Here is a 27,703-nt window from a genome sequence, read left to right on the forward strand (position 1 = left end):
GCTTTTTTTCCTTTTTTATCAAAGTGAGTTTAACCCAGATTGTGAAGGCGTGGTCAGGAGCAATACAGTTATCTTCCAAGTAAGGACACAGTGTGCATCTAACCCCAAAAGGAAGAGGCAGCAAGCCACCGGGTCTGAGCGTCCCCCGTGGGCCAGTCCACGTGTCTGGCTAATTACGCATCTGTCTGCTCTCTCCCATGCCTCACCAAGGACGTAAATCTTGTGAGAACTGGACCCCAGCCTGATTTGCTAACAGCTGCGTACCCAACAGCAGCCACAGAGGAGAGACTCAATAAATGCTGGTAAAATGGTTGAAGGAATGAATAAACGACTGCCGTGGTGCGGCAGGGAGGGCCTTCTGGAGGCTGAGGAAATCACGCAGGAGGCAGCAGGCCCATGTCGTTCTCTAAGGAACCACGCCCATCATCCCTCCTGGCTGCCCCTCTCCTGCCACCTTGCCTCTGAGAGACCCCCTGCACTAGGGGTGGGGAGCACACCTGACTCCAGGGCTTCCCTCTCTTCCCCTCTCCCACCGCCCTGCACTCCTGCAGCGGCTCAGCACCCCAGCACACCGCCCAACCCCCGCCCCACCCCACCCCCACCCCCCCCACCCCCCGTTCACTGTGCCACATCACACCCAGAGCCAGGCCCAGCCTGCCTCCACAGGCACCACACTCCAGCCCACCACGGACTGTCTCCTCTGGACCTTCTTCAGGAGGCTCCCCCAGGCTCCCCCAGAGACACAGCTGGAATCTGACCCTGCTCATCATCTCCCTCCCTTTCACAGCCTGACGTTAGGAATCACAGAACCTTCCATCCAGAAGGAATCAGAGACAGCATCTTGCTCCCAGAGAGGGAAACAGTGTGTGCCCTTCATTCCATCAGCTTTCTGCACTAGATCAGGCTGCCTCTCAGCTACAAGGCTGCTAATCACCGTGACTTACACTTTAAAACAACACGTGGAGACGCAGACCTACTGGAGAACAGACTTGAGGATATGGGGAGGGGGAAGGGTGAGCTTTGACAGGGTGAGAGAGAGTCATGGACATATACACACTAACAAACATAGTAAGGTAGATAGCTAGGGGGAAGCAGCCGCAAGGCACAGGGATATTAGCTCGGTGCTTTGTGACAGCCTGGAGGGGTGGGATAGGGAGAGTGGGAGGGAGGGAGACGCAAGAAGGAAGACATATGGGAACATATGTATATGTAAAACTGATTCACTTTGTTATAAAGCAGAAACTAACACACCATTGTAAAGCAATTATACCCCAATAAAGATGTTTTAAAAAAAACAAAAACAAAAAACACCACATGGCATTTTGTAGTATTCTACAAACAGGATAACATAAAAGCACAGCTTCTTTGATGACTTTAGGGAACTGTGACATGAAATGATTCCATGGAATTCCTGTGGCTTTGCTAATGTGGGGTCTGCGTCCCACCCTACGGTTTCCCTCCCACCAGTTCCAGCACTTGCACAGAGAGCGCGGCTCAAACTGGGGGAGGACTGGAACAAGCAGCCACTTCCCTTCCCCACCCCCTGCTCCCACACAAGCCGAGAGGGTGGCACTTACTCTCGAGGCTGCTTCAGAGAAGGAAAGGTGTGGTCATCCCTCAAACCATCTTCACTGTACCATTTTCCCCCTGTGATGGTGAGGGCTTTTGTATTCCTGAACTCTCAGGAAGTCTTAAAAAAACAAAGTCTTGTTATCCCTGACTTGTTTGTCTATTAGTTTACATGGGAAATGAGGTAAACAGAACGTGCTGGACACACAGCTCGTAATGAGGCTATTAGCTCGCTACAAGCCTCCTTTGGATTCTGGCTGCCTCATTCCCAACAGCTATGAAGGTCTGCAGACTCTTGATTTTATCTTTGCAAATTATTCCTTTTGTGTTGAAACTAAGTCTTTATCTATCCAAACACGGAAGACAAGCAGAGTGGTGTCTGAGGCGTGGCATACTTTCAGAGGCCAGGCTGCAGATGGAAGGCAGACAGATCAGATAAAACAAAGTCATCTCACTTTCTAACACTTGATTGACTAATATGAGGCTGCAAATTGCAGTCACACGGATGAACAGATTCTTACTCTAGAAACATGAACTCTTGAAAACAAATTTAATGTAGGCAGTTACGTGACACTGCCAGCTGCCTATCTGATACCCATTCTAGCTCTTCCTTACAGACTCTGGTTTTGATGGCGGCCACACGCTCAGCTAAAACACTGGCCTCCTCAAACTCCATTCCAGGGTCTCCATGACACAGTTCTAGTTAATAAGGCATAAAGCAAGAGTTTCTGGGAGAGCTTTCTCCTTTTTAATATAGGTGCCACTCCCAAAAGCAGCTAGCACGAGGAGGGAAGCTAATACTCTAAGGCTGGGGAACAGAATGGGTCCCTCAATGGCACTGGGGAGGAGGTTCGCCAGCTATGGACTGCCATCATGAGACAAATAAATCTCTATTTGTAAGTCCCTATTAGGTTTCCTGTTAATTGCGGCTGAACATAATCCTAACCGATTCAAAATGGTAATATCATATATGTATGTATACGTGTGTATACATAATACACTTGACACTTTACACTTAACACTGCAGTTTCCCATCTGATCCTCAAAACAGAAATACTGGCGGGATGGGGACGGGTGGGGGACAAGGTTGTTGTTAGTATTCCTTCCAATCCCATCCAGCCAACTGCCTGGGCCTGGGACCTGGATGGCACCCTCTGCCTTCCCTCTCCCTCAAAGCTAATCCCACCTTTTAATCCACCAGTTCTCCCACCATACAATCTCCCGACTCTGCCCACTTTTCTCCATCTTCTCTGCTGCAACCCTACTCAAGGATACTATGATTTCTAGGCTCAACCAGCCTTCTAACTGGTCTCCCTTCCTCTTGTCTTGCCAAGGAATCCATTCTCTCCCACTCGGCCATGGTTAATCATCTCAAATGCATAAGCCCTTCCAGGTCTGGTCCCTGATCATCCATCCAACTTTCTCTTTGTCACTCCTGTCCACACTCTCTACCTTCAGGTCAGGCCCTGGTCTCTAGGGTCTCCAGGCCTTTCCTTTCCCTGCTTCACAAGGCCAGCTCTTCAGGACTCAGTTCAGCCCTCTCCTAGTCCAGGAAGCCTTCTCAGACACCACCAACACCCTACCCTCCAACACCCACACGCAGGTAAGCTTCCTGTGCTCACCTCTGGCCCTGTGCTTACCAGACTGCATTGTGCAGGCCTCTTTACCTGTCTGGGTCCCTCACTAGACCACACACTCCTTGAGAACATGACCCATGACTTATTTGTCTTTACATCCCAGGCACTGGCACAAATGCCTAGAATACAGGAATGCCTGGAGTGAAAGACTGAATGAACAATGTCCATTTTACGGATAAAGAAACTGAGGCTCAAAAAGAGAGGTATGCTCAAGACTTCACAGCAAGGGTCAGCAAACTTCTTCTTAAAGGCCCAGACAGTAGTAGATATTTTAGACTGGTGAGCCAAATGGTCTCTGTGACAACTATTCAACTCTACCACTGGTGTGCAAAAGCGGCCACAGACAATATGCAAATAAATGAGTGGTGCTTTATTCTGATAAAACTTCATTTCCACAGGCTGCGGTTTGCTACCCTTTACTAGAGAGAAAATGACTCACTCAGAGTCTGACAAATAGTAAATATCAAAGTCAAGACTCAAACCCAGGATCACAGGGATCCTTCCACCAGAGAGAGCTGCCTTCCAAGATACAACTGCCTGTCAAACGTTAATTCCCTATATCTTTCCCCATGTTGAATTTCGGTGCTAGGAGGGTACTGATGGGTGACACCCATTAGACAACAAATGAAAATGTTACCAAAAACTGGGTAACAAGGAGAGGACAGTAGGAAAAGTTTTATTTTTTAATGTACATCAGAGTAATAAAACATTTGTCTTCAATCCTAGCTAGAGTTAGCACGATTTAGGATAAGCAGAGCAGATAATTACAAGCATGGCTTCAGAAACACGACAGAGCACCACCACATACCTTAACTCATTTTACCTTTTAACCCATTTTTATCTAAAATGATGATAAAAAAGGAGGGTGACGAAAATCTAGCCTTTTCTTCTTGTCTTCCCCCTTTAGACTTTCTGACTTCCTGAATAATTATAGTCTTGAAAATTGCCTGGTCATCCAAAGTTTCATCATTTGTTCTTAAAAGCTATATAAAAATTGGCAGAAGTTCAAAATTACAGTCGGTTCCGCACATAAAATCTTCAAGATGACTTTTGTTCAAGATGACTTTGAACTTTTGTTCAAGATGACTTCAAGTAACTTTTGTTCACTACAAGTGGTCAAGAAAATAGCAATTTTAAGAGCATTTAAGAGCATTCCACTGCTCTTAGGAGAGTCCAAAACCCCAAACCCAGAGGTCCAGGCCCCTCCCACCCTGGCCCTGGGTGTGCCTCCAGGCTCAGCTCACTGCTGGCACCCTCTGGCCACACCCTCCTTCCAGCTCCTGGAGGGCATTGCACTCCTCTTACCTGGCCTGACTCCGGGTCATCCTCAGGTCTCAGAGAGTGAACCCACCCACCCCAAAGCTGTGCTCAACCCATTCATGGCACTTGGTACCCTGTACCTTCCCTCTCATGTGATCTCACTTTTTCTTCACTCTGCTTGACTAGAAACTCTGTGAGGGGGGAGATCCAGGCCCATCATGGGCATCTACTTGCTGAATGAATGAGTAAACACCAGAGGGTGCCAACTCTAAATTCCCAGGCTAGAGTCCCAAAACCAAATGCAGAGAACCAAATGCGGGCTGCAGGTGTTTTTGCCGGCTCCCTAGCCTCAGCACTTTGGCTTAAAAGAAGGAAGGATGCGTGTTATAAAGAGACCACAGGGCTTCATTCCTTTGGTCTTCCTCTCGGTCTAATGCCTGAGTCTTCCTTAGAGAGAAGTGCTTGGTGACCTCAGAAAGAAGGAACAGAGGCAAAGTGAGTATCGTCTGTGCCAAAGGCACTAGCTACCACCATGAATACTGCTGGTTTCCCTGCAGGGTTTCCAATCGTTCCAAGTGACTGATACTGAGTTATAGAGCTTCTTTTGATCAAAAGCACTATAATAGTGGTTTTTTAAATAACTAAGTCATCAATGAGCAGAAGTACAAACTAAACATAGTGAGGGTTCTGGCATCCTCTCAGCCAAACTGGAGGCATCCTCTCAGCTCCTGCTGTCATTCGTGTTAAGACATCCATGAAAATGACCTGAGAACTCTCATAGCACAGCATAGGAAGAGGAGTGAAGTACACATAGTAATTTCTCACTGACCAGAGGGTTAACCTGCTGATTGGTAAAAACAAGGCTGGCAGGAAAACAGGGATTTGGAGGAAAAAAATAATTTAGGAAGTCCAAGAAGGCGTTTGTTTCCAAAACAAGTTGGCTGCACATGTGCCGATGCCACCGTTCATTTACGGGGAGCTTGACTGTAGCCTGTGTCCTCCTGAGCGAAGGTCCCGCAGGTGTTACAAAGCTTGGACCACGCCTCCTTACAGGCATGAGAACTAGCCCATGCTGGCTGAATTCCAATATGCACTCCTTCAGTCCTTAAGAAATGCTGGTGTGATGGCCTGGCCTCTTCATGCCTTACTTCAAGGCCCAGGGGTCAGGTTTTTCCGGGCCTGCTCTTCTCCCTGTGTGACGAGAGGGACCACAGATACAGCCCCACCTCAGTAGTCCCTGCAGGCGCCGGGTCAGGGGTGGTCTGTGTATAACCATAGTCCTGTTCTTTCAGTTAACAAGGCTCAGCACCACCAGACAGTCATGAGGAGATCACAGGGTTCTAATTTTTGATATTCAAATATAAAACCACATCATCTCCACACTGCAATCAGCCAGGGATTAGCATGAGTTATGGAAATACCACAGATCCAGGATAAAACAGAATTAGTGTCTGATAGCTAAAATCTTCCCAAGAAGCATCACTGAATCACACTGAGTGCTTCGAGAACATCTTGCCAGTGTGCACACATATCTGTGCACAGGGCTGTGGGTTTGGGTGCTTCACCTTCAGACAGGGTAGAGAGCGGGCTGGCCCTGGAGTCAGACTGGACTTCAGCACAACTCACGACCCACTGCTCTCAGCCGTACCATCTCTTTAGGACGCTTAGCACCAGCCTTGCCTTACTCCTGAGGTTGTCATTGGGCTTGAATACAATTCTGTACATGGAAACGGAAGCCCTCAATAACTATAGGATGCAGCCCATTTATAAGGGATCATCACCATTATTTTCATTCTCAATTCCTCTGCCAAGCTGACTTGCTACGTCAAACGGCGATACACAAAGCACTGACACAGGTGCCCTCCCTTTCTGACCTACCTGTGTTATCTCTGGCCACAAGACCCTTAGAAAAATCCCCTGGAGTTGGGGAGGTCCTGCTGTCCCACTTTACCATGTCGAGACTGTTGCAATATTCCCATCTCTTCTGCTGAAGCTCTTGTAACCAGTAAGTCATGAGTTGACGATTAGGGGCCTAAAAAGAAGGAAGGGGAAAAAGTGTTATGGCCACCAATAACATACCTTAAAAAAATAATTATGTTTTGTGAAGACAGACTGGACACCTTGCCACATGAAAGGGAGAGGTAAGAAGAACAGGTCAAAGAAATTTCAATTTCAAGATTAGTAACTTTGGGGGCTTCCCTGGTGGCGCAGCGGTTGAGATTCTGCCCGCCGATGCAGGGGACACGGGTTCAAGCCCCGGTCCGGGAAGATCCCACATGCCGCGGAGCAACCAGGCCCGTGAGCCACAACTACTGAGCCTGCGCGTCTGGAGCCTGTGCTCCGCAACAAGAGAGGCCGCGATAGTGACAGGCCTGCACACCGCGATGAAGAGGGGCCCCCACTTGCCGCAACTAGAGAAAGCCCTCACACAGAAACGAAGGCCCAACTCAGCAAAAATAAATAAATAAATTAATAAACTCCTACCCCCAACATCTTCTTAAAAAAAAAAAAAGATTAGTAACTTTTGTTCACTACAATTGGTCAAGAAAATAGCAATTTTAAAATAAAGAATTTAACCCTAATAATAAGAAATCTTTTTAAATTCTAAAATTACAGAATGATACAATATATAACATTTTCCTCAAAAGGTTTTAGGAAGGCTTGATATCCCCAGTGCCCTTTCACTCTGAGCACCTATAAATTAAGAAGTCAAATCTCACATGGGTATGGATAACATCCCTGCCAAATCAAATCAAATAATGGTATTTAGATCCTGTCAGCAACTGGGAGAGTGAGCAAAGAAAACTGCAGATTAAAAACTAGAGAGGACATCTATTACAATGGCTAAAATTTTTTAAAATTGATAATACCAAAGGCTGGAAAGGATCCAGAGCAACTGGAACTTTCATTCATTGCTGGTGGGAATGTAAAACGGTGCAGCTCTTTGGAAAACAGTTTGGCAGTTCCTTATAAACATACACTTACCAAGTGACCCAGCAACCCCACTCCTAGGTATTCAATGAAGAGGAATAAAAATGTACATTCACACAAAAACCTGCATGCAAGTGTTCAGAGGCTTTATTCATGATCGCCAAAAAGTGAAAACAAGCCAAATGTCCTTCATCTGGTGAACAGATAAACTGTGGCACATCCGTACCATGAAATACTGTTCAGCAATAAAAAGGAGCAAACGATTGATTCACACAACATGGATGAATATTACACGCATATGTGAAAGAAGCCAGTCCCAAAAGGCTACATACTGCACAATACCATTTATGTGACATTCTTGAAAAGGCAAAATTATAGGGACAGAAGACAAACCTGTGGTTTCCAGGGCTTGGGTGAAGGGAGTGACTGACTACAAAGGGGCAGCACAAGTGGATTTTTGGGTAATCAACCTATTCTGCACCGTGACTGTGGGGGTAGATACATGATTCTACGCATCTGTCCAAACTCAAAGAACTGTATACCACAAAGAGTGAATTTCACTATAAACATTAAAAAAAAATCAACCAAGATACAGAGGGAACCCAAAACAATGAACCTAGCTACAAAAAACAAACTAGATGGCAGGTGTGGGTCACAGGTCTCCAGGCTGCCCCCAAAAAGGAGTCCCAAGGAGAAGGATGCCACGGCATGATTATGGGAACCAGTGGCATCCAGTAAGGTGTACAGACATCAGACACAGTGGTTTCGGCACCTATAAATTCTACCCCAGGGTCAGAGGCAATCTGGAAAACTGCTTTGTAGGCCCGACAGCAAGTGACAAGCCAGAGACCAAACCTCTACTGTCCACAAGCAAAGTGCTCTTGCTACAACCTGGAGTCTTTTTAGTGACACTTGCAGGCACAGCCCTGGTAAGGAAAACCATTCGCTACATGATCTCCGGGTTTCTTACAGAAAAGCCCTCCGACTATCAGCCAAGCCATCATTTCATCCATACATTCAACGAACATTTACTATTAATATTTATCTACCAGGAACCTGGAATCAGGGCTTGTGAGAAAGATAGGAAAAATAAATCAGTAGTTTCAAGAGTGTGTTAAGTGCTATGACAGAGGTCTGAGTGGGTGAAGTGGGGCTGGTGTGACTGAAGGGTGCAGAGGAGATGGGTCAAGGGTCAGGTACTGAAAGTTTAGGAAAACTGCTACCTGTGGATTCAAAACGTTCACAGTCTTGGCTTAATGTCTCTCTTCTCGAATAAACATAAACTCTGAGATGTCTCCATTTTTCTAACATCCAGCTCAGTGCCAGATACATATTGGTTGAATAAATAAGTGAAGAAATGAATAAACAAGTAATCATAAAATGATGCAGGAGCTTGGTCTTAAAGGGGAAGCAGGTGGTGGCCAGAAGGACAAGACAAAAAAGAAGCTCCAGGCAGAGACAAGAGTATGTGCAAAGGCCCAGAGGCAAGAGAGCACAGGCAAGCGGAGGCTGGCAGGGGGGTGGAGCTGGGATAAGCAGGGACAACGCCCAAAGGGACTCCAGTGCCTTCCTGGATTCTTGGCAGGGCAATGATGAGATTAGACAAAGTCACTGCTCTTGGAAATTGGGGGGGCCGGGGAGGGGAGCAGGGGAAGAAGGGTTCAGGTAGAAGAGGAGATTTGCTCAGGCCCAGGAGCCCTAAAGCACAGCTGGGGGCTCAGCCTGGCTCCGAGGCAGGACAAGAGACCCCAGCATTCCCAGAGGAGGGGAGAGAGTGGCTGGAAGAGCAAGGGGCTGGGAGACAGCCAAATCAGAACCCAAAGCCCACCTAATCCCTCCTCCTCCCTCCTTTCACAGAGTCCATACTGAGCACCTAGTCTCCCGACCCCCAGCTTAGGGGAAAGTGTGTGTTTTGACAGTGCGTGCATGTGTGTGCAGATGTGTGCGTGTGTTCTGGTCCTCCCACCAGCTCCCCTGCCTGGCCCCCATCCCCATCCCAGGGAGAAGACCATACTGTGTCAGATCCATCACTAACCTCTCTACCTGTTTCCTGAAACGCAAACACCATGAGAAGGCTGCTTGTTTACAAGAAAGCCTTTTCCCTTTAAATCTCTGAGTATTAAATTCTGACTGAGGAACAGTTAGTAACTTCTTAATCATCTCTCACTAAATTCCTCAGGCAAAAAAACTTTTAGATCACATGCTCTCAATGTCTGACATATTATTCATGTTTCAGAAATCTGGTCAATAAGGCAGGCAAAACTACCTCGAGACAATGATTAACTGGGGTTCATTTCCTTGAAAAACAAAAAAATCTAGCAACCACTAAAAGCATCTCAAATTCAATCCCCAAGCAGCTGTGAAAGGCTGTTGGGGGCACATGGCTCCAGGGCATGTGCTATGATCAAGGAGGCGGAAAAGCCCCCAGAGGCCCTTCCCTCAGGGAGCTGAGACCCATGAGACAGGGCAGGATTAAAAGTAGAACAGCACAACCAGCAGCGATCTACAAAACCTCCGTGTTTCCCGTTTGATATCTTTTAAACAGAGACTGAACTGAGATTTGATCTTGTTCAGTCCTAATTAGATGTAGAATCACAAACTAGTCTCTTCATTGCCCCAGTCCTGGTTAGTCAGGTAAAGTTAGTCTAAATCTGCCCCATCCAAACACAGTAGCCGCTAGCCACACATGGCTCATGAGCACGTGAAATACGGCTATTACCACATGATGAAATATTATAGACACATTGGGTTAAATAAAATATATTTATTAAAATTAATTTCACCTGTTTAATGTGGGTATCTGAAAACTTAAAAGTATATAACTGGCGAGACTTCCCTGGTGGCGCAGTGGTTAAGAATCCGCCTGCCAGTGCAGGGGACACAGGTTTGAGCCCTGGTCGGGGAAGATCCCACATGCTGCGGAGCAACTAAGCCTGCAAGCCACAACTACTGAGCCCACGTGCCACAATTACTGAGCCTGCGTGCCACAACTACTGAAGCCCGTGCACCCCAGAGCCCGTGCTCTGCAACAAGAGAAGCCACCGCAATGAGAAGCTTGCACACCGCAATGAAGAGTAGCCCCCGCTCACCGAAACTACAGAAAGTCCGCACGCAGCAACGAAGACCCAACGCAGCCAAAAATAAATAAATAAATTTATTTTTTTTTAAAAAGTATATAACTGATTCACACTGTCTTTATTGAACAGTGCTGGTCTAGATCATGATGGCAAACAAATTCCATTTTGAGAGCCAAGGTTGGTGGGAGATCTGGCTAGGTGGGAAACCCAGCGGGTGGGAAACGGCCTTGGGGATGACCAAGGGCATGGGGTTCTTGAGAGTGTGGGGCAGCCAACGTTATTCACCTCCCAAAGGACTTTATGACTCAAATAACTTTCTTCTTTAACTAGGTACCTCCATATCTCCAACCACGCCATGCTCTGTTAATGTCCATGGAGATGCCAACATTATTTGGGGACCCCAAAGAATGGGTCTGGCTGGTCTGGCTGATGGCTCACAGTTTCAGTGTCTTCACTGCCCCCTCCCAAAGGAAGGCAAGGACCCTCGAGTGATCTGGCTTCACAGACAGCACCTCAAGGAGTCCATCACCAGGGCTCGCTCCACTGAGCTGCAGCCCAGCTGGTGACAAATGAGCCAGTCAGTGCTGAAGCTTATCACCACCACCAGCATAACCCGGAGAGAATCAATTTCTGCCCCACCCTACCCCAAATCACCATTTTAAATACTTTAGTCCCAAATTCTGAAAAGCCAGACAGACATTCCAATCATACTGGAAGGAGCAAAGATGAGGCAAAGCTTCACAGCTCAGTAGACAGTAAGAGCCGATGCCAGGCAGGCATCCAACAGGTCAGTATCAGCATCTACTGTCTGAAGTCTCACTGAGACCATATCCTGAGTCTCCCATGACACCATTCTCTCCAACTCCTACTCATTCTTCAAAACCCAAATAAGGTTTCCCTGACGTGCATGCTCTTTCCATCCTCGGAATGGGGAACTCACAGCACCATGTAGCCCAGGACAGCTTCCCACGGCAGTGTGCTTCACTAGTCTAAGTTCCTTCAAGACAAAGGCAAAACCTGCTGGCCTCAATATGGCCCAAGATGTGTAGCACAGTGACTGGAATGCAGTTAAGCATTCATATATCTGATTCATTCTTTCCTATGTTCAGCTACTGCTACTGCCTCAAAACTGCTAAAATTATAATTCAAATATGGCACCAAATCCAAACACGAGAGACCATGCCAAACATCTTGGAAAGCCATTCTGGTTGTCCCCTACACAGCTGCATGAATGTCCTGGGGAGCTGGGGGCAGACAAGGACTGGGTGGGCACAGTCCTGATATGACAGACATCTGCTGCATTTAGGCACCATGACGTGAAGTGCCAGTTCAGAGAATGGAAACCAGGCCATGCCTCATCCAGCTTGAGGTGGAAATCAGTCCCTGAAAGCTGGCTGAGAAGAACCATGGGATACTCCAGCTGTTCCCACAAGCCTTTGCACCCAGACCTCTAGTAGCCCAAAACAAGTCCACTCTTTGGGAGATGGGCCCCAGACACCTGTCCCTCCTCTTGGGCCCCAGGGACTTCCCTCTCTCCAAGACCAGCTCTTTCCTTGGTGCTCAGAAAAGTCCCACAGTAAAGTTAATTCATCTCAACACACATTTATTTATTAAGGGCCCACTCTTGCAGGCAAGTGCATTACTGGGGATGGGGGCTGGAGCCACAATCTTGCAGCACACACAAAGAGTCAGGCCTTATCTCCTAACTACATTCTCACTATACCATCAACTGACCCAAGCACTCTTATTCCCCAGCCCTTTGGTAAAGAATCTCCATCTAAAAAGACTCAGCTCATTTCCTTTAACCAAAAACTCCATTCCTGGGAATCTATCTAAAGTAATCCAAAAGAAGAAAAAGGAGGAACACCATATACATAGAAATGTTTGTTCATTCACTTGGCAAATATTTATTAAGAGCCTGACTTAGGCCAACGCAGCAGTCAACACTAGGGGTACAGAACTGGGTGAGACCTGGTCAGTTTTCGGCTCTCACACTCCCAGTGAGCAAACGTTTCCTTTATACCAGCAACAGACAGTTAGAAACATGTTCACAATTACAAACAAAACACAAAATGCATAGGTATACATTTAAGAAATCTGTATGCATTATAGAAACAAAAAAAATCCAGCCAAAATTCTAAAAAGTTCTTCAAAGCATGGCAATGAAATTATAAAATTCATCTGAAGTTTAACCTTTGAGAATTCTGAAAAAGTAAATGAGGCATGAGGCTTTGCCCTACCAAATAAGTAAGCATATTATAAAGCCACAATAATTAAGCCAGCACTCTACTACCAGAGGATCAAAATACAGGGCTAAATAGATATAAAATACTTATGTGGCATTTCAAATCAAATCAGTGGGAAAACTATTAATTATTAAACAATGACATTAGGACAACTGGCTAAAAATTTGGAAAGAAATAAAAGTATTATGAATTACGACCTAGGTGTGAAACGTAGGTCACAATATAAAGGAAAATAAATTCAAAATTGATTCAAGGTTTGAATGCAAGATAAAAACCATTTAAATTAGTAGAAGATGCCTATGTAAATTAAAATTAAGTTTCTGTCTCTTTCTGCATCTTGTAACAACAGTTGCGTAGATTTCTGCCGAATTTTAAAGGTACACAAGGGATGATCTGACTTTACATCCAACCGTCAGCATAGCAGCACTTCACACGGAAGGTCTGTGCAGAGATCTCCTGAACAGTTCACACTGAAGTACAATCAACGGCCACGACGAATGCCCTGTGACAACAAATGCCCTGTGCGTCCTGACTCTGTGGACAAGGAAAACCAACGCTCTTTCAGGACAGAGCCCCAGATTGAAGGCTCGAAGGGCAGATCTTCAGACTGCAAGCCACAGAGCTGCTTCTCACACGGGCAACTCTAGGGGGCTGACTCCAGGCTGAGGAGGGGCAGGGAGGCATTGATTTTCACTGCATTGATTATTTACCCTAGCAACACGGAAAAAAGTCTCTGCTGTAACATTTCTATTCTCTTGGAATGTAAAAGCCTGTCTAAACCCAAAAAGAAAGACAGCAGAGAAAAATATCTGGATGTGTGTCCAAAACCACCATACAAAATTAAAAGGCAAACTGAGAAAAAGACCGAACAAATTCTAAGTCACTAAACATAGTGTGGAGTTCCATAGCTTTGCAGAGGCACCTCACTCTGCCAGCACTTAAGGAGCTCCTGTTTGCCTGGGAGCTCCTATTCAGCTTTAAAAAAATAAACAAAAACAAAACCCAACAACATATTTTAGACTTTTTTTTCAATAATAATAATAACCCATGTTTGCTGTGGAAAATCTGAAAAATCCAGAAAAACAAAGAAGAAAATAAAATGAATATAACCACATCCCCAGTAATAACTTCAATCAGCACTTTGGAGTACATCCTTTCAGATGCTTTTCTATCCATAAATACATGTAGCAATTTTCTTTACAAAGATGGAATAAAATTATATAGACTATTTCATAATGTATACGTGCATATTAGTAATAATATTAGATACCATTAAGTAAACAATTACTATGTGCCAGACATCGTGCTAAACACTTTATACATGCTATCATTTAAAGCTCATAACAATCTCACAAGATAGTATCATCTACTTTCCCAAAGTATTACCTACTTGGACTCAGGAGCCTAACTGAGTTCAAATCCCAGCTCTGCCATTTGCTAGCTGTATTAGGCAAGTTACTTAATGTGTCTCGGACTTCTCATTGGCAAAATGTGAACAACAGGAACCTACTTCATGTGATGTTGTTATGAGGATTAAATGAGTTAACGCATGTTAAGCTCAAAACAGTGCCTGGCACACTCATTAGGCGTCAACCATCCATATTATCATGATCACCCAAGATCTCACAGCCAGTTGGCACATCAAAATTCAAACCTGGGTCTGTGTTCCTTGCTATTAATGGGAAGACGGAGAAGTGCACGTCCAAGACAAAATCCATCCCCTCAGCATGTCAGCAGGAATCAGAAGTTCCTCTATGGTCTTTCTCAGATACTGAAATGTTGATGACCCCAACCAACAGCCAAGTTCAATTTAAAGTGTGTTGGCTTCATGAGCAAGGACAACTCCCACATCAGAGGCTGGTCTTCTTTTTCTATTTTTCAGTACGTGGGCCTCTCACTTTTGTGGCCTCTCCCGTTGCGGAGCACAGGCTCCGGACTTACGGGCCCAGCGACCGTGGCTCACGGGCCCAGCTGCTCCGCGGCATGTGGGATCTTCCCAGACCGGGACACGAACCCATGTCCCCTGCATCGGCAGGCGGACTCTCAACCACTGCGCCACCAGGGAAGCTCGAGGCTGGTCTTTTTGACAGTACAGAAGTTCCTCAGGACATCGAAGGGGGCTCAGCACAGCTTCACTGGGTTGGAGAGAGTATGACCATCAATCGGCTATAAGGTACTCCCACTGGATGCTCTGAGCCACAATTCTTCTCTAAAGACATTTCTTTAAAAATAGACTGCAGTGAGCAATAATAAAACCACACATAAACAAAGGTAGAGAAGAGAGGAACCGTCTTCCAGCATAATAGGATCACCAGGTCTCCAAGTCCAAAGAATCCCTTTGTCAGTCTCTCAGATTCCCGCTCCCTGACACTGTCCTGGTTCATCAAACTCAGGCCTCTGCAAGAGCGTCCTAACTGGTCTTGCTGTCCTCAGTCACCCCTCCCCAAACCCCCTTCTTACACATAGCCACCTAAGCCATATTTATTCCATGCTTAAAACTCTCTGGTGGCTTCTAAGTGCTGGGCAATTTGGCATGGTCACCTGGCCTACACTGCCCCACACTCCACAGGACCATAGCCTTTTGCCCACACAACAGGCACACAGAAGCCAGCTCAGCTTCAACGACCCCTCCTTCTACTGCACTAATTAAACCCATTTGCAAACACCTACTCACCCCTCAAGACCCAGTTCAAACACCCCATCTATGAGGCCATCCGACCTCCCTTATAGAATCAATCATGCTATATGGTGATGACAGAGCACTTCAGTCACCCACTTAGGGTGTGAACTCTGGGCTCCTCCCCAAAGTGTCAGTGCCTACCATGTTTATAAGTCAGAAGAACAGAATAACCAACGGTCACGAGACAGCCACGAGAAGAGAACAGAGATGGGCTAAGTTTGCACACGTCATAGAAAGCAATTTAAACTGCATGCATAGTTTGACTCAGTCATATCTTAAAAGGATGCAATGCCTGTTCATAATGAAGGAATTTTCGTTTCTTAAATCTAAAGAAGGATATCTGAGGGATTCCCTGGCAGTTCAGTGGTTAAGACTCGGTGCTTTCACTGCTGTAGCCTGGGTTCAATTCCTGGTCAGGGAACTAAGACACCACAAGCCCCAAGGCGTGGCCAAACAAACAAAGAAAGAAGTATATCTGGATTTCCAAGGTAATTCTTCCATAAGCAATAAAAAGCACAAGAACATTGTAAACAGCCTGATAATACAAAACAAAACTCAGATGAAAAACAGACTACAACCCCATATCTGATAAATAACTTTAGGTTCCAAATATTCTTCTCAACATTTCAAAACCATGGGCCTGGAAACAATCTCAAGGGATCTGGCCCAGTACCAATGAAAAAAAAAGTAATTTTTCCTTGGGAAAGTTTTGAAATCTTCTGTTTCAGCCCAGTGACTGATGCTGAGAAGGGAAATAATACTGGATCTCCTGGCTCCTGGGAAAATGGAGTGCAATTGTACAGACCTCCGTTCCTCTAACACGATAAGTTCTTATTTTTTTGTCTTTTTAAATGGCTACACTGAAGTCAGCATTTTCACATAATTTATTTTGCAAAATAATTACATGAATTCTAATCTAAATCCTTTTCAAAGGCTGAGCAAGAACCTAGACCTCCCCCTCCATCACTTTCCCTGGACAGTTGGCAGTGGGGGGCAGCCTCTCCTCGGGAAGGTGCCCCACTTCTCACCCATTCTGGGAGGTAGCAGTCTGAGGAGTTTTGCCATCTCTGATACTCAAGCATCTTCTTTTAAAAAGCAAACACCTTGAGAGATCAGCCACTCCTTAAACCCAACTCTAACAATTTAATGAAGATTACAAACTAGGAGAAGACTACAAACAGAACAAAGACAAGCAAATGCGTGTTCTAGAAAAGAGGACAATAAAGATAACTGGGCTTGTAAGGGGCCTGGCCTAGATGACAGATTTCACCAAGGCAAGGGCAAGGACAAAGACACTCTCTGGGCCTGCTCTTCCCTGCAGGAAGTGTGGAAGCCTGTCAAAACGCTTTCTGTTTCAGAGGGAAGGGGAGCACGCGGCCTCCGAGTGACCACAGGGCTACATTCCTATGGCTGCCTATCAGCTCTGCCATTGCACAATAAGAGAGCGCCAGGGTTTTATGAGCTCAGGATAAATAAAAACTCCTGCAGCAACAGCCAGCAGACTGGCGGAGAGCCCCATGCCACCTCTGTCTGCAATGGTTTCCACACGCCATGCAACACTGCAATGTTCCGGCTTGATGGTTTTTAACTTAAAAGTAGGACACAGGAATGACTGACTTAATATGAAGTTTTATGAACTGGGGTTTGGGAGGGGCAGATTCCCAGGCACCGCCCATCAGAGATTAGGATGAACACGGGAGCCTGAACCAGAAATCTGCCTAACCTTTTAGTGAGTTTACAAGAGTGTTTGGGAAGCATGTTGATTTCTAACAGTCTTTTAAGATAGAGCTGGTACCTCCAGAAAGTGCCAGATGGTTCTCCTATATCAATCGGTTATTTCCCCCTCTCTGGGTGAAAAGCTGGGGGCTCTAAAAGTCCTTATCAGCTGTTTGGTGGTGGTAATCATTAAAACTCACCCTCCCAGAATCACCCTAAGGATGGCAAGCGAACACTATCGCCCTCCAGGAGCTTCCCTCTGAATGGCCCTGGAGGAACACTGAAATGTGGTGCTGTGCCAGTGACTGAGCGATCAGCTCAGGAGACAGAAACTTCAGGGCCATTGGGAGGAGGGAGTCACAGGCCCCAAACCATTGCTCTGGAGCACAGAAACTCAGAATGCAAAGAGGGTAGCAGACATAAACCACAGAGTGTCAACCTAAGGATAAATGGCTCACACTTCACTGGTCTCCACCCACGCAGTTTAGTTATTTCTAGTCTGCTTAGAAAACCATCCTCAAATAGGGCCAGTCTTTACTTCACAGTCAAAGAGAGCAGTAATTCATGATCTGGTGGAGAGTGGTGTTTCTCAAAGAGAGGACCACAAAGGTCTGCAGCATAAGGGTCGGCACAATGGATAAGGATGCAGACTCCTGAGGTCCACCCTGGCCTACCAACCGAACCAGAATCTCTAGGAGGGAACCCCACAACCTGCATGTTAACAGGATCCCAGGAGGCTCCTTCCCCACACCAATCTGAGAACCACAAGTCTCAAGGAGATGCTTCCCTTTAAAGGACAGAAATGAAAGATAGCCTTATCATCATGTTACCTCTGGGATAGTATATGTGAGAGAGCTGTGTAAACTGTGAAGCTTAAAAAGCTGGTTCACTTCTTTTTTTTAATTAATTTATTTATTTTATTTATTTTTGGCTGCGTTGGGTCTCTGTTGCTGCGTGCAGGCTTTTCTCTAGTTGTGGCAAGCGGGGGCTACTCTTCGTTGTGGTACGCGGGCTTCTCATTGCGGTGGCTTCTCTTGTTGCAGAGCACAGGCTCTAGGCACATGGGCTTCAGCAGTTGTGGCTCACAGGCTTTAGAGCACAGGCTCAGTAGTTGTGGCGCACGGGCTTAGTTGCTCTGTGGCACACGGGATCTTCCAGGACCAGGGCTCGAACCCGTGTCCCCTGCATTGGCAGGCGGATTCTTAACCACTGCACCCCCAGGGAAGCCCCAAAACTGGTTCACTTCTGAAGCTAGAGGGCATGGCTTACAGAGCAGCAAGAGAAATCACACCAAGGGTCAGTTTTCCTCTGCACACCTCCAAAGAGAAGGCTCCTGAACAGGGATGTGCAGGTCTAGTCCCTGCCAGGGAAACACCACTAATGTCTATAATCAATCAACCCCCACTGGAAGCTTATCATCTATACTGTTAATTTCCAATCTTCATGTGACTTGAACATCTTACATCTATGCTGCAGCACCAAAGAGGTAAATGTACAATTTCAGAATCTGTGTACAACAACTAAAAACAGAATAAGCCTAATTTCCTACTAAGGGAGTAAAATGGCAAATAGCATCAAACTGCTGGGTTTAAAATGGCTAAATATCACTCAGGTGTCTGGGGGAGGCTTTAGTGCCAGAGCTGCTGCTAACTAGCTGTGGGCCTCTGTTTCTCACTCTATCACACAAGGGGCAGGGTGGGCTCATCTGAGGGTCTCGTCAGTTCTGACTCAGGGATAATGACCCTTGGAACAAAAACACCAAATGACTTCCTCCACCTCACAGAGCCACTTGATGACAATGCCCTAATGAAACCCCAGAACAGGACAGCTCCGAGAGGCCAGAGGCAACACCTGACTCCCGCTAGATGTCCATCACGGCCTTGCCCAACCAAGACTGTTACGTGAATGGCTGGCTGGCTGCATCAGATTTCCAAACACAGGCTCGGCTCCTTCTCTGCAAGCACAGTCTCCCCTGGACATCACAGAGCTGGAAAGGGAAATGAAAACTGGGCTCACTGCCTAGAAATAATTCCTATAATCCAAGATCAACATCTCTGATAACACTGGCCTGTCAGCCTCCAGTCCACCGCCAGGCCTGCCATCCGACGCCCAGACAAGTTCTCACCTGAGGGCAGACCGCTCAAAGGACGTCTGCTCTTTCCAGGACGGCTGGCCCTGGAAAGGGCCAGAGAGGAGGCCAAAGGATCTCAGCTCCTGAATGCCCCCTTCTCCCCCAGATTCCAGTTTTCCCACACAATCCGTCAGAAGAAGTTAAGCATTGGCCAAGCATGCAAACTCATGAAAAGATGCTGATTCCCATCAGACTGGGAACACTTCTTGTTGATCCAAAAGGAACTAAACCTTTGAACAGCTACACAATTATACCAAAACCTAACCAACTCCCCAGCCCATTTCTCCAGGGAGCTCTTCTTGGTGATCAGTCACACAGATCTCCCCAATTCCACAATGCCCATAGAAATTATTGTACAAACCACAGATTTCTGGCCGTGGGTGATATCCAAATCAGTATTTTACATTCAGGGTTCCCTGCCTCCCTCTTTATTTACTATGGAAAGATGCCAGACCCCCCTCAGGATCAAAAAACTTGCAGACGTTTGATATTTACTCCCAACTCTGAATACTACAGACAAAAATGGTTTCTCTCCAAAGTTTTTTTTCAAAGCTATCAGGTGCTAATCTATTTTTAAAGTCTTAACACTGTAGTTTCTGAAATGAATGGAAAACTTTCACTGCTGTGTATGCAGAAAAAGCATAATGCCTACAACATGGTGGATGCTCAAAACTATTTGCTAAAGGAAGAAATGGACACTGCAAATCTCCTTCTGACCGTGCAACAAGGGCATACCACACACACACCCCAAGAGGGCATGAGGGTATGAAGTATTCATTCGGCTACCCAGTATATACAGAGCATATAATCCGTGCCTGACACCCTGCTCAGCATTAAGGCTGAAGCGGTGAACCAGGGACAAAACTCTGCCCTCCGGGAGTTGGGCTCTAGTAGGACACGGCATCAGACGCTCAAACACCAGAACAGGACTAGACCCATTTTAGGGAGCACCACCACCCTGAATCTGTCCATTCGGGGTTTCCTGTGCAGACTGGTGAGCTACTGTTCATTGCGTGATCATGACACCTGCAGCCTCTCCGGGACCACCTCGGCCTCCCGCCCCTGAAGGCCTCGCACATCACATTCACTTCACCGAGTTCCCAGGAAGAGTATTTAGCAGGACGCTGGTTAGAAGCATCGCTACTTCCTAATTCACCATTCCATACAGCATTCACTCTGTGAAAGTGAACAAAATCCACTTAGGACTGGGCCTTCCAGGATGTAGCGAAACACCCACTCAAACGTCATTAAGACCCTACTACATAAATCTCTAAAAGAACTGAAAATTCCTGATCAAAACCCCTTCCACTCCACCAGCCGGAGAGTCATTTCTACAATAACGGGGTTCTTTTCTTTCTTTGGAAGGAGGGTTATTATCTATATTTTGTTCTGCCCAGAGATGGGAAGGCTGATAATGGATGCAGGCACCTGAACAAGGAGAGCCGTCCACCCCTCAGAAGCCTCAGTGAGATGTGAGAGCTGTATTCACATCTCAACCCTGAATGCATGTGACCCCTCCCTCCATTTCTCAAGCAACGGTTTCCTCCAAAGGGGAAGGAAACTGGTAACACGCATATGAGCAAAGCAAGTGGGACATGAGAGAAGTCAGGGAAGGTGGCCATGAGGAATGCTTAGGGAAAGGCAGTCCACTGAGAGGGGTGGGGCAGGCTGTAGCCACACAGCCCCCGAGCCAGCAACCCCTGCTCAGAAACAATGGTGCTTAAGAGGCAATGGACCACGAGATCTTCAACTCTGCATTTATCAACTTTAAAACCTGTTTTCCAGTGGGTAACATATTAATATTTCAACTCTTAAAACATAAGACAAGACAATCCTCCAACATAATTAGATGAAAATACTGGATATAACCCAACCATCAGTTTGGGAGGAAAAAAAAAACACCAACTATTTGTTAAGCCCTGCCGAAAATTCTTTGCTGATTCCTACAACTCGGGCCCCAAGGCCCTCCCCTCCACCCCAGCTGCCACCGGGCATTCCTTGAGTCCCCTACACACCTAAGGGGCTCTGCTCCTGCCATTTCCTCTCCCTAGAACACTCTACTCCCCTCTCCATTTCTCCAGTCAACACCAATGTGCCCTTCATGCCTCAGCTCAAATGTCATTTCCTCAGGAAGTCTTCCCTAGCCCTCCTCCTTCCAATCTAAATTAGGATCCCCTATTATACATGCATCCCATCTCTTTCCTTTTAAACTTCACAGCACTGGTTGGTGTTGGTTTTGTTTTTATTAATGTCTGTCTCTGGGCTACACAGAAAGCTCCCCAAGGACAGGAACTGTGTTCACCTTGTTCCGTCTATACCCCCAGTGCCTAAGCACACAGAATGGGTAAGTGACAGAATGAGTGAGAAGTGTCCAGGCCTTTCTAAAACACCAGAGCCAGTGAACTGCAGCCTGAGGGCCATATCCAGCCTACTGCCTATTTTTACACAGCTACAAGCCAAGAAAGGTCTCTATGTTTTCAGATGGCTGGAAAAAAAAAACCCAAAAGAACAGTATTTTGTGACGTGTGAAAATTACATGAAATTCAAATTCCAGAATCCATAAACAAAAATTATGGGAACACAGCTACACTCATTCTACAGTTGTTTCTGTACTATAACAGCAGAGCAGAGTAGTCACAGAGATGGCACTGATGGAAGACCTAAAATATTTACTACATGGCCTTTTACATAAAACATTCACCCACTGCTACAACAGTGTCCTCAGAGTCAAGACTGTGGGCATGAAATACAAGAGACCTGAAAATTAAGGACCGACGGTAATCCGTCTTTTGAACCCCTGATGCCTGTCATATTTACTGGGCATTCCTTGAATGGCAGGCACCTCCATGACATGTGGTGAGAATGTCATTTAATACATTTGAGAATTCTGGCTGATCACTTCCAAAGGGCTGGAGCTCACACCAAAACCAGCGCTTACTGGGTAATGACCTTCTACTCATTCGTTCAACAAACGTCTGCCTGGGCACCTACTTTGTGCAGGTGCTGTTCTGGGAGGGCAAGGATGCAAACAGCAGTGCTTGGAGCCTCATGAGCAGGAAATAGTGTGGAGGTCACACTACCATGAGGCCTGTGTGACAGACAGTGGGAGACAGAAAGCCACTGCGACATCACACCTGTGAGACTATACCTGCCTTTAAGAAACTTACTCATTGGGAAGCCATGAAAAATCCATGGAAAGTCAGGTCTCGATAAAAGATTTAAATAACATTTCAAGACCCCTGAGCAGACGCCCCAGGGAAGAACAGCTTAGCAGAGCCATTTAGCCAAGAAGGCTGGTTCACCACATCTATTTTGTACTGCACACACTATGATTACCCAAGCTAGCAAATGTTTGTCATTAAGCTGAGAGCACTTTCAACACCAGAGAATGTGCATCCTTCCCACAAAAGTGCGTTAAGAATAGGGATGCATGATTGTTCCGTTACGTGTGACTCAGAAACCAACATACACGTCCATTTGTGCACCATATGCCTTCAAGAAAGGGAGGAGAGGGAGCGGAGTGCATCTGCTGACAGTCTGACGATGCTCCTTGCTCCAGGGACTGTGGAGATCTGGCAGAGCAGGGTCATTCACGCTTTACCCCCAGTCAGTCACATGCTCTCTCTTCCCTAAGTGCCAGCTCACTCCAGAACGGTCTCCTGTGCCTCAGATCCCAGGAAAGCTCAGTGAGAAGCCTCCAGCACCTCTACACACACACACACACACAGGAAGCATCAGTTTCTGTCTGTTGTAGCAGTTTCCAAACGTCTAGTAACAGGTACCATACATCCTGGTAAAGAATCGGTAGGTAAAATGTTCCTGGTGCTTTCATTCTGCGTGAAAAGGACAGAAATCAAATGCAGTAAGGGAAAAAACCACTACATCTTAACTAATCCCAAACCACTGAAATCCAAAGCAAAAAAAAAAAAAAAAAAAAAAAAAGGGAGACTTGTCAAAACTGATAATAGAATTAGATACTTGGCATTTTGGACACTCACTGTTCCCAGAGTCTCTACTAGCCAAGAGCATCTGAGTCTATCTTCAAGATCTCAGACAAATCACATCCCCTCTCCGGCCTCCATTCCCTCATCTGTAAAGTAAGGTCCACATCCCTGAGTTTATGAATAGAAAAGCCTACCAAGAAATTCCAATATCAGCTTTCATTAAGACTCAAGTGGTAAAACATTTGGGAAAACTTCAACAAAACCACAGCTCCTCCAGAGAAGGCAGCAAGTCACTTTAAAATAAGAACCATATGATAATACAATAAGCAAATTGCTTATTTTTTTTTCTTTTTAACCCGTCAAAAGAAATGGTATCTATAAAATTATATATAACTAGCTGAAGCTTGAGCAGGGTTTAATCCTCACTAACCTACAATCCCCCTTAGAAATCAGGCTCTGCCCTACCGCTGAGCAGCCCTAAAGGGAAGCATTAAAGCTTATGGGAGTCAGTTCTCAGATCTGAAAGGTGAAAAGGAAGATAAATTGCTAATTTCCACTTTTACCACCACAAAATTTTTATGCCCACAATTCAGAAGGAATTACTGTACAATAAAATTCATCCTTTTGGGGGCTTCCCTGGTGGAGCAGTGGTTAAGAATCCGCCTGCCAATGCAGGGGTCACGGGTTCCAGCCCTGGTCTGGGAAGATCCGACATACCACGGAGCAACTAAGCCTGTGTGCCACAACTACTGAGCCTGCGCTCTAGAGCCCACAAGCCACGACTACTGAGCCCACACACCACAACTACTGAAGCCCGCGCACCTAGAGCCCGTGCTCCGCGACAAGAGAAGCCACTACAATGAGAAGCCTGACCTCCGCAACAAAGAGTATCCCCCGCTCGCCGCAACTAGAGAAAGCCCCCACGCAACAACGAAGACACAACGCAGCCAAAACTAAAATAAATTTTTTAGAAATTAAAAGATTTAAATTAAAATTTTAAAAATCCTTCTTAAAACACACCCCTACTCTGAAACCTTACATTTTGACTGCTCCCTTCCTTTGAAAAGGCTTGCCTGTGTTTCCATTTCCATTGTTTTTATAAAGCAAACCCTTTGTCTCGGGCATGCTGTCTTATTCTGTGACTAATTCAACTTTACGTACCAAAATATTCCATAGTCAGTAACCTACATGAAAATCAATTTCCTTTTTTTTTAAAGAAATATTCTGAACATACAAAGAGACAGATAGAATAATATAACAAACACCACCCAGTGCTAGGAATAAAACACTGCAAAGACACTAGAACCCCCCTGAGCACCCATTCCCACTCACGTTCCCCTCTCGTCCCAAGTGGGAACCACCATCCTGAAGCCAGGGCTCATCACGCCCACACAGCTCTCCCGCTCCCCATGCAGCATATGTGTTTGCATGATCTTCTTAGTCTTTACATGGTACCTCTGTATGCAATCAATCTGTAACTTTGTTTTTCTTTCTCAATTTTATGTTTATGAGTCATCCATGTTGACACCTAGAGCTCTCATTCCTTTATGTTCACGGCTGCATAATATTCCATTATATGAATGCACTACCTAATTGGCCAAAGACACCACCTGTTGTTTCATATGGCTGCCATGTAGTGCCTACTCTGTGCCAGCTATTTTCCAGAATTCTCAAAACTAACCAATGAGGAAGGTAAGATTCCCATTAGACTGAAGAGGAAACTGGGACAGAGAGGTGGTATAGTTTGCTCAACACCTGTGAGTGGCAGATTCAGGCCGCAAGTTCAAGTCAATCCAACTCTAAAGCCACACTCCTGACACTGCATCTTGCAGCCCCATTTAGGTAGATACCTCCATCATTCAAAAAATTTTAATGAAAAAACCTGATGGAGGGCTCCAAAGTCATTTGAGAAAATCTGAAACAGGATGCTCTACTTTCTGTTTTAACAAACAATTCCACAGGAAATTCAGCTGTACACAGGGACAGTCCATATATACAGTGAGGACAAACCTTTCTTTGGCAAAAGTCCCTGTGTACTTGCTCAGATCACTCCCAAGTTTACACCAATGCTTTCTAAGTAAGCCCGAGTTGAACTGAAACTCTGCTTGGCTTCCTTTGGAGAAAAAGGCTGTCTGCACCCACTTAAAGAAGGGATGGTAAAGCCTAAAAGAACACAGTAATCAGACTCTGCCTGAAACAGCAGGAACTGAGCTGACAAAGCTCTAAAAACGACCTGGGGAGCAGCTCCAACTGTTGCTGGCTTCGGAGATCCTGGAACAGCCCTGTGCTCACAAGGCCAAGGGCGTCAGGCTCAGCCCACTCTGCTCTCCACTTGGCGAGCTTTGCAGAGTTTTCATACGTCCCAGCCCAGCCCTGCTGCTCTGGAGAAAGCCCAGCTTGTAATACGGAAGAGAAGCGAGAGAGAGGAGTGAGGGTGGAGGCTCACAGGAACCAGGCAGGGAAGGAGGCTGGGAGAGAGACCCAACTCCAGGCCAGGGCCCAGATGCCCAGGTGCTGGAAGCAGGAGGGCCCCTAGGAGATAATGGGATGCCCCAAGGACAGGGAAGGCTTCTCAGCACCAGAATCAGGACTTCTGACTCTAGTCCCATGCTTCTACACACTGTGTAGAAAAAAGATTACGGAAGCCTCAAATGGGCAAGGCAGAACTGGTTGAAGCAAACGTTTCCCTCCTCTCCCAGCCAAAATACGGAGTAAGCAAACAGTCTCTGCTACTTACTGTCTGTGTGACCTTAGCTGGAGTGTCTCTGCCCACTGTGGAGGAGACTGCAGTGGATTATCTTTTAAGGGCCCTGCCAACTCTGACTCTCTCGGTCTATAGCCCTGAATGCAGTAACACTTAGGAGAGGTCAGAGTATATTTCTTGTAATTCCAACACCCCCACGAAGTAGATACTACTGCTCTCCCCATTTTACAGAAGAGGCTGCTGAAGAGGGTAATAACTTACCCAAGGGCAGGAAGCCTACAGTAAGTAATGAATGCCTGGGAGGGTTACACAGGACATCCACAGAACAGGGGTGGGGAGGGGAAGGGAGGTGGACAGAGAAGGGCCCGAGGCAAGGCACAGAGGGAGATAACGGGTCAAGGGGCTGAGTAGCCCCCAGCCACTCTGGCCTAAACCCAGGTAAAGGGCTTGAGGTGGGGACGGGGACAGAGTCTGAGGAAGAAGTGGGGAAAGAAAGACAGAAGGGCTTTAGAGAAAGGAGGGTATGCAAAAAGTTAGATGGCCAGAGGAGCTAGGCTGAGCTGGGCATCGGGGGCAGCCCCAGAGGCTAGGCAGGGGGAGCAGGGGAAGGGCGTCTGGGCGGGTTCCCGGGAGGCAGGTGCGGGGCTGCGGGGCGCGCTGTCCCACCTTGAGCACCGTGACGGCTCCCGCGCTGTGCACCTGGAAGTGAGCGGGCGGCTCCGCGCCGGGCTCGGCCGCCTCGTCGGGGCCCGTGTAGCTGAAGCAGGCGTCCGCGATGTCCAGGTGGCCGAGGGGCTGCGCGTCCTGCGGGTTCTTGAAATAGTAGAGGTAGCAGCGGCGCGCGTCGAACACGAACCAGCGGCTGCGGTAGCCGCGCAGCGGGCCCTTGCCCGACAGCTTCTGCAGGTAGCCGCACAGCCGCGCTGGCTCCCGCCCCGGCCCTGCCCCAGGCTCCGCCGCGGCCCCTGGGGCCGCGCCCTCGCCAGTGCTACCCTCCTCCGCCCGGGCCCCGGGGCCCAGCATCGCCAGCCCGCGCTCCAACCGCCAGCGCCTCGGCCCCCAGCGCCTCGGCGCCGCCGCTCAGCCCCCTCCCTTCAACCCCGCCTCTCCGCACGGCTGGCGGGCGCGCAAAGCAGCCTGGGACTTGTAGTCCCGCCCCCGCCCGCCCCCGGGAGCGCCTGCCCGCACCCGGGGCGGTCCCGCAGGCGCCCCAGAGGCTGGTCCGGAAGAGTCACCCCTGCCCTCTGTTCCTTTGTGTAACCTGGGGCCCAAAACCTCGCGCTGCCGGGCTGAAACATTGTTCTATTTCTTTATGGGATTGTGGGTACTTGGAACACGCATTTCTCAAAATTCATCAGGGGTCCCCTTAAAACTGTACATTTCACTCTATGTAAATAATACCTCACTAAAAAACTTTATTTTTAAATCTTTGCCCTGCCAGATTCACAGGCTAGTATTACAAAAATGAGAGAGCCTATTGCTTGGCGCTGAGTGGGTGCTCAGTAAATGTTTATAGAATGCGTGAATGAAAGCCAAAGCACTTCCCACCTCTCCAGACCTCAGTTCGTTCACCGATTTCAACAAATACTTACTGAACGCCTTGTATGTGCCAGGTACAGTTCCAGACACTGGAGGACACAGCAGTGAATAAGCCAATCATTTCCCTGCCCTCATGGAGATAATAGTCTAGTAAGGGAGAGAGATAATACAAACTACATAAAGAAGACAGATAAATGTATACTGTGTTGTATACACGCTGTGATGAAATTTTAAAAAGGACTACCACTTAAATAGCATGTATTACTTAC

The 27,703-nt window shown here is 46.8% G+C and overlaps 1 protein-coding gene across 4 annotated transcripts in view; it reads right to left on the reverse strand.

Moving 5' to 3' along the window:
* Window positions 1-26,933, reverse strand: part of TBC1D2B (TBC1 domain family member 2B) — an 87,613-nt gene extending 60,680 nt beyond the window's left edge. For 3 of the 4 annotated variants that reach the window (XM_022580168.3, XM_022580169.3, XM_022580171.3), the window contains exons 1-2: window positions 26,562-26,933; window positions 6,345-6,498 (exon numbers count right to left, since the gene is read on the reverse strand). In XM_022580168.3, coding sequence (XP_022435876.1) covers window positions 6,345-6,498; window positions 26,562-26,918 — 511 coding nt within the window. In that variant the 5' untranslated portion in view covers window positions 26,919-26,933. The remainder of the gene's footprint in view (window positions 1-6,344; window positions 6,499-26,561) is intronic. The other variant, XM_022580170.2, reaches the window with a different exon arrangement.
* Window positions 26,934-27,703: the final 770 nt, after the last annotated feature.

Source organism: Delphinapterus leucas, chromosome 2 (assembly GCF_059928025.1).
Source record: "Delphinapterus leucas isolate spDelLeu-1000000601 "Yukka" chromosome 2, BTC_Dleu_Yukka2, whole genome shotgun sequence".
Lineage (NCBI taxonomy): Eukaryota > Metazoa > Chordata > Mammalia > Artiodactyla > Monodontidae > Delphinapterus > Delphinapterus leucas.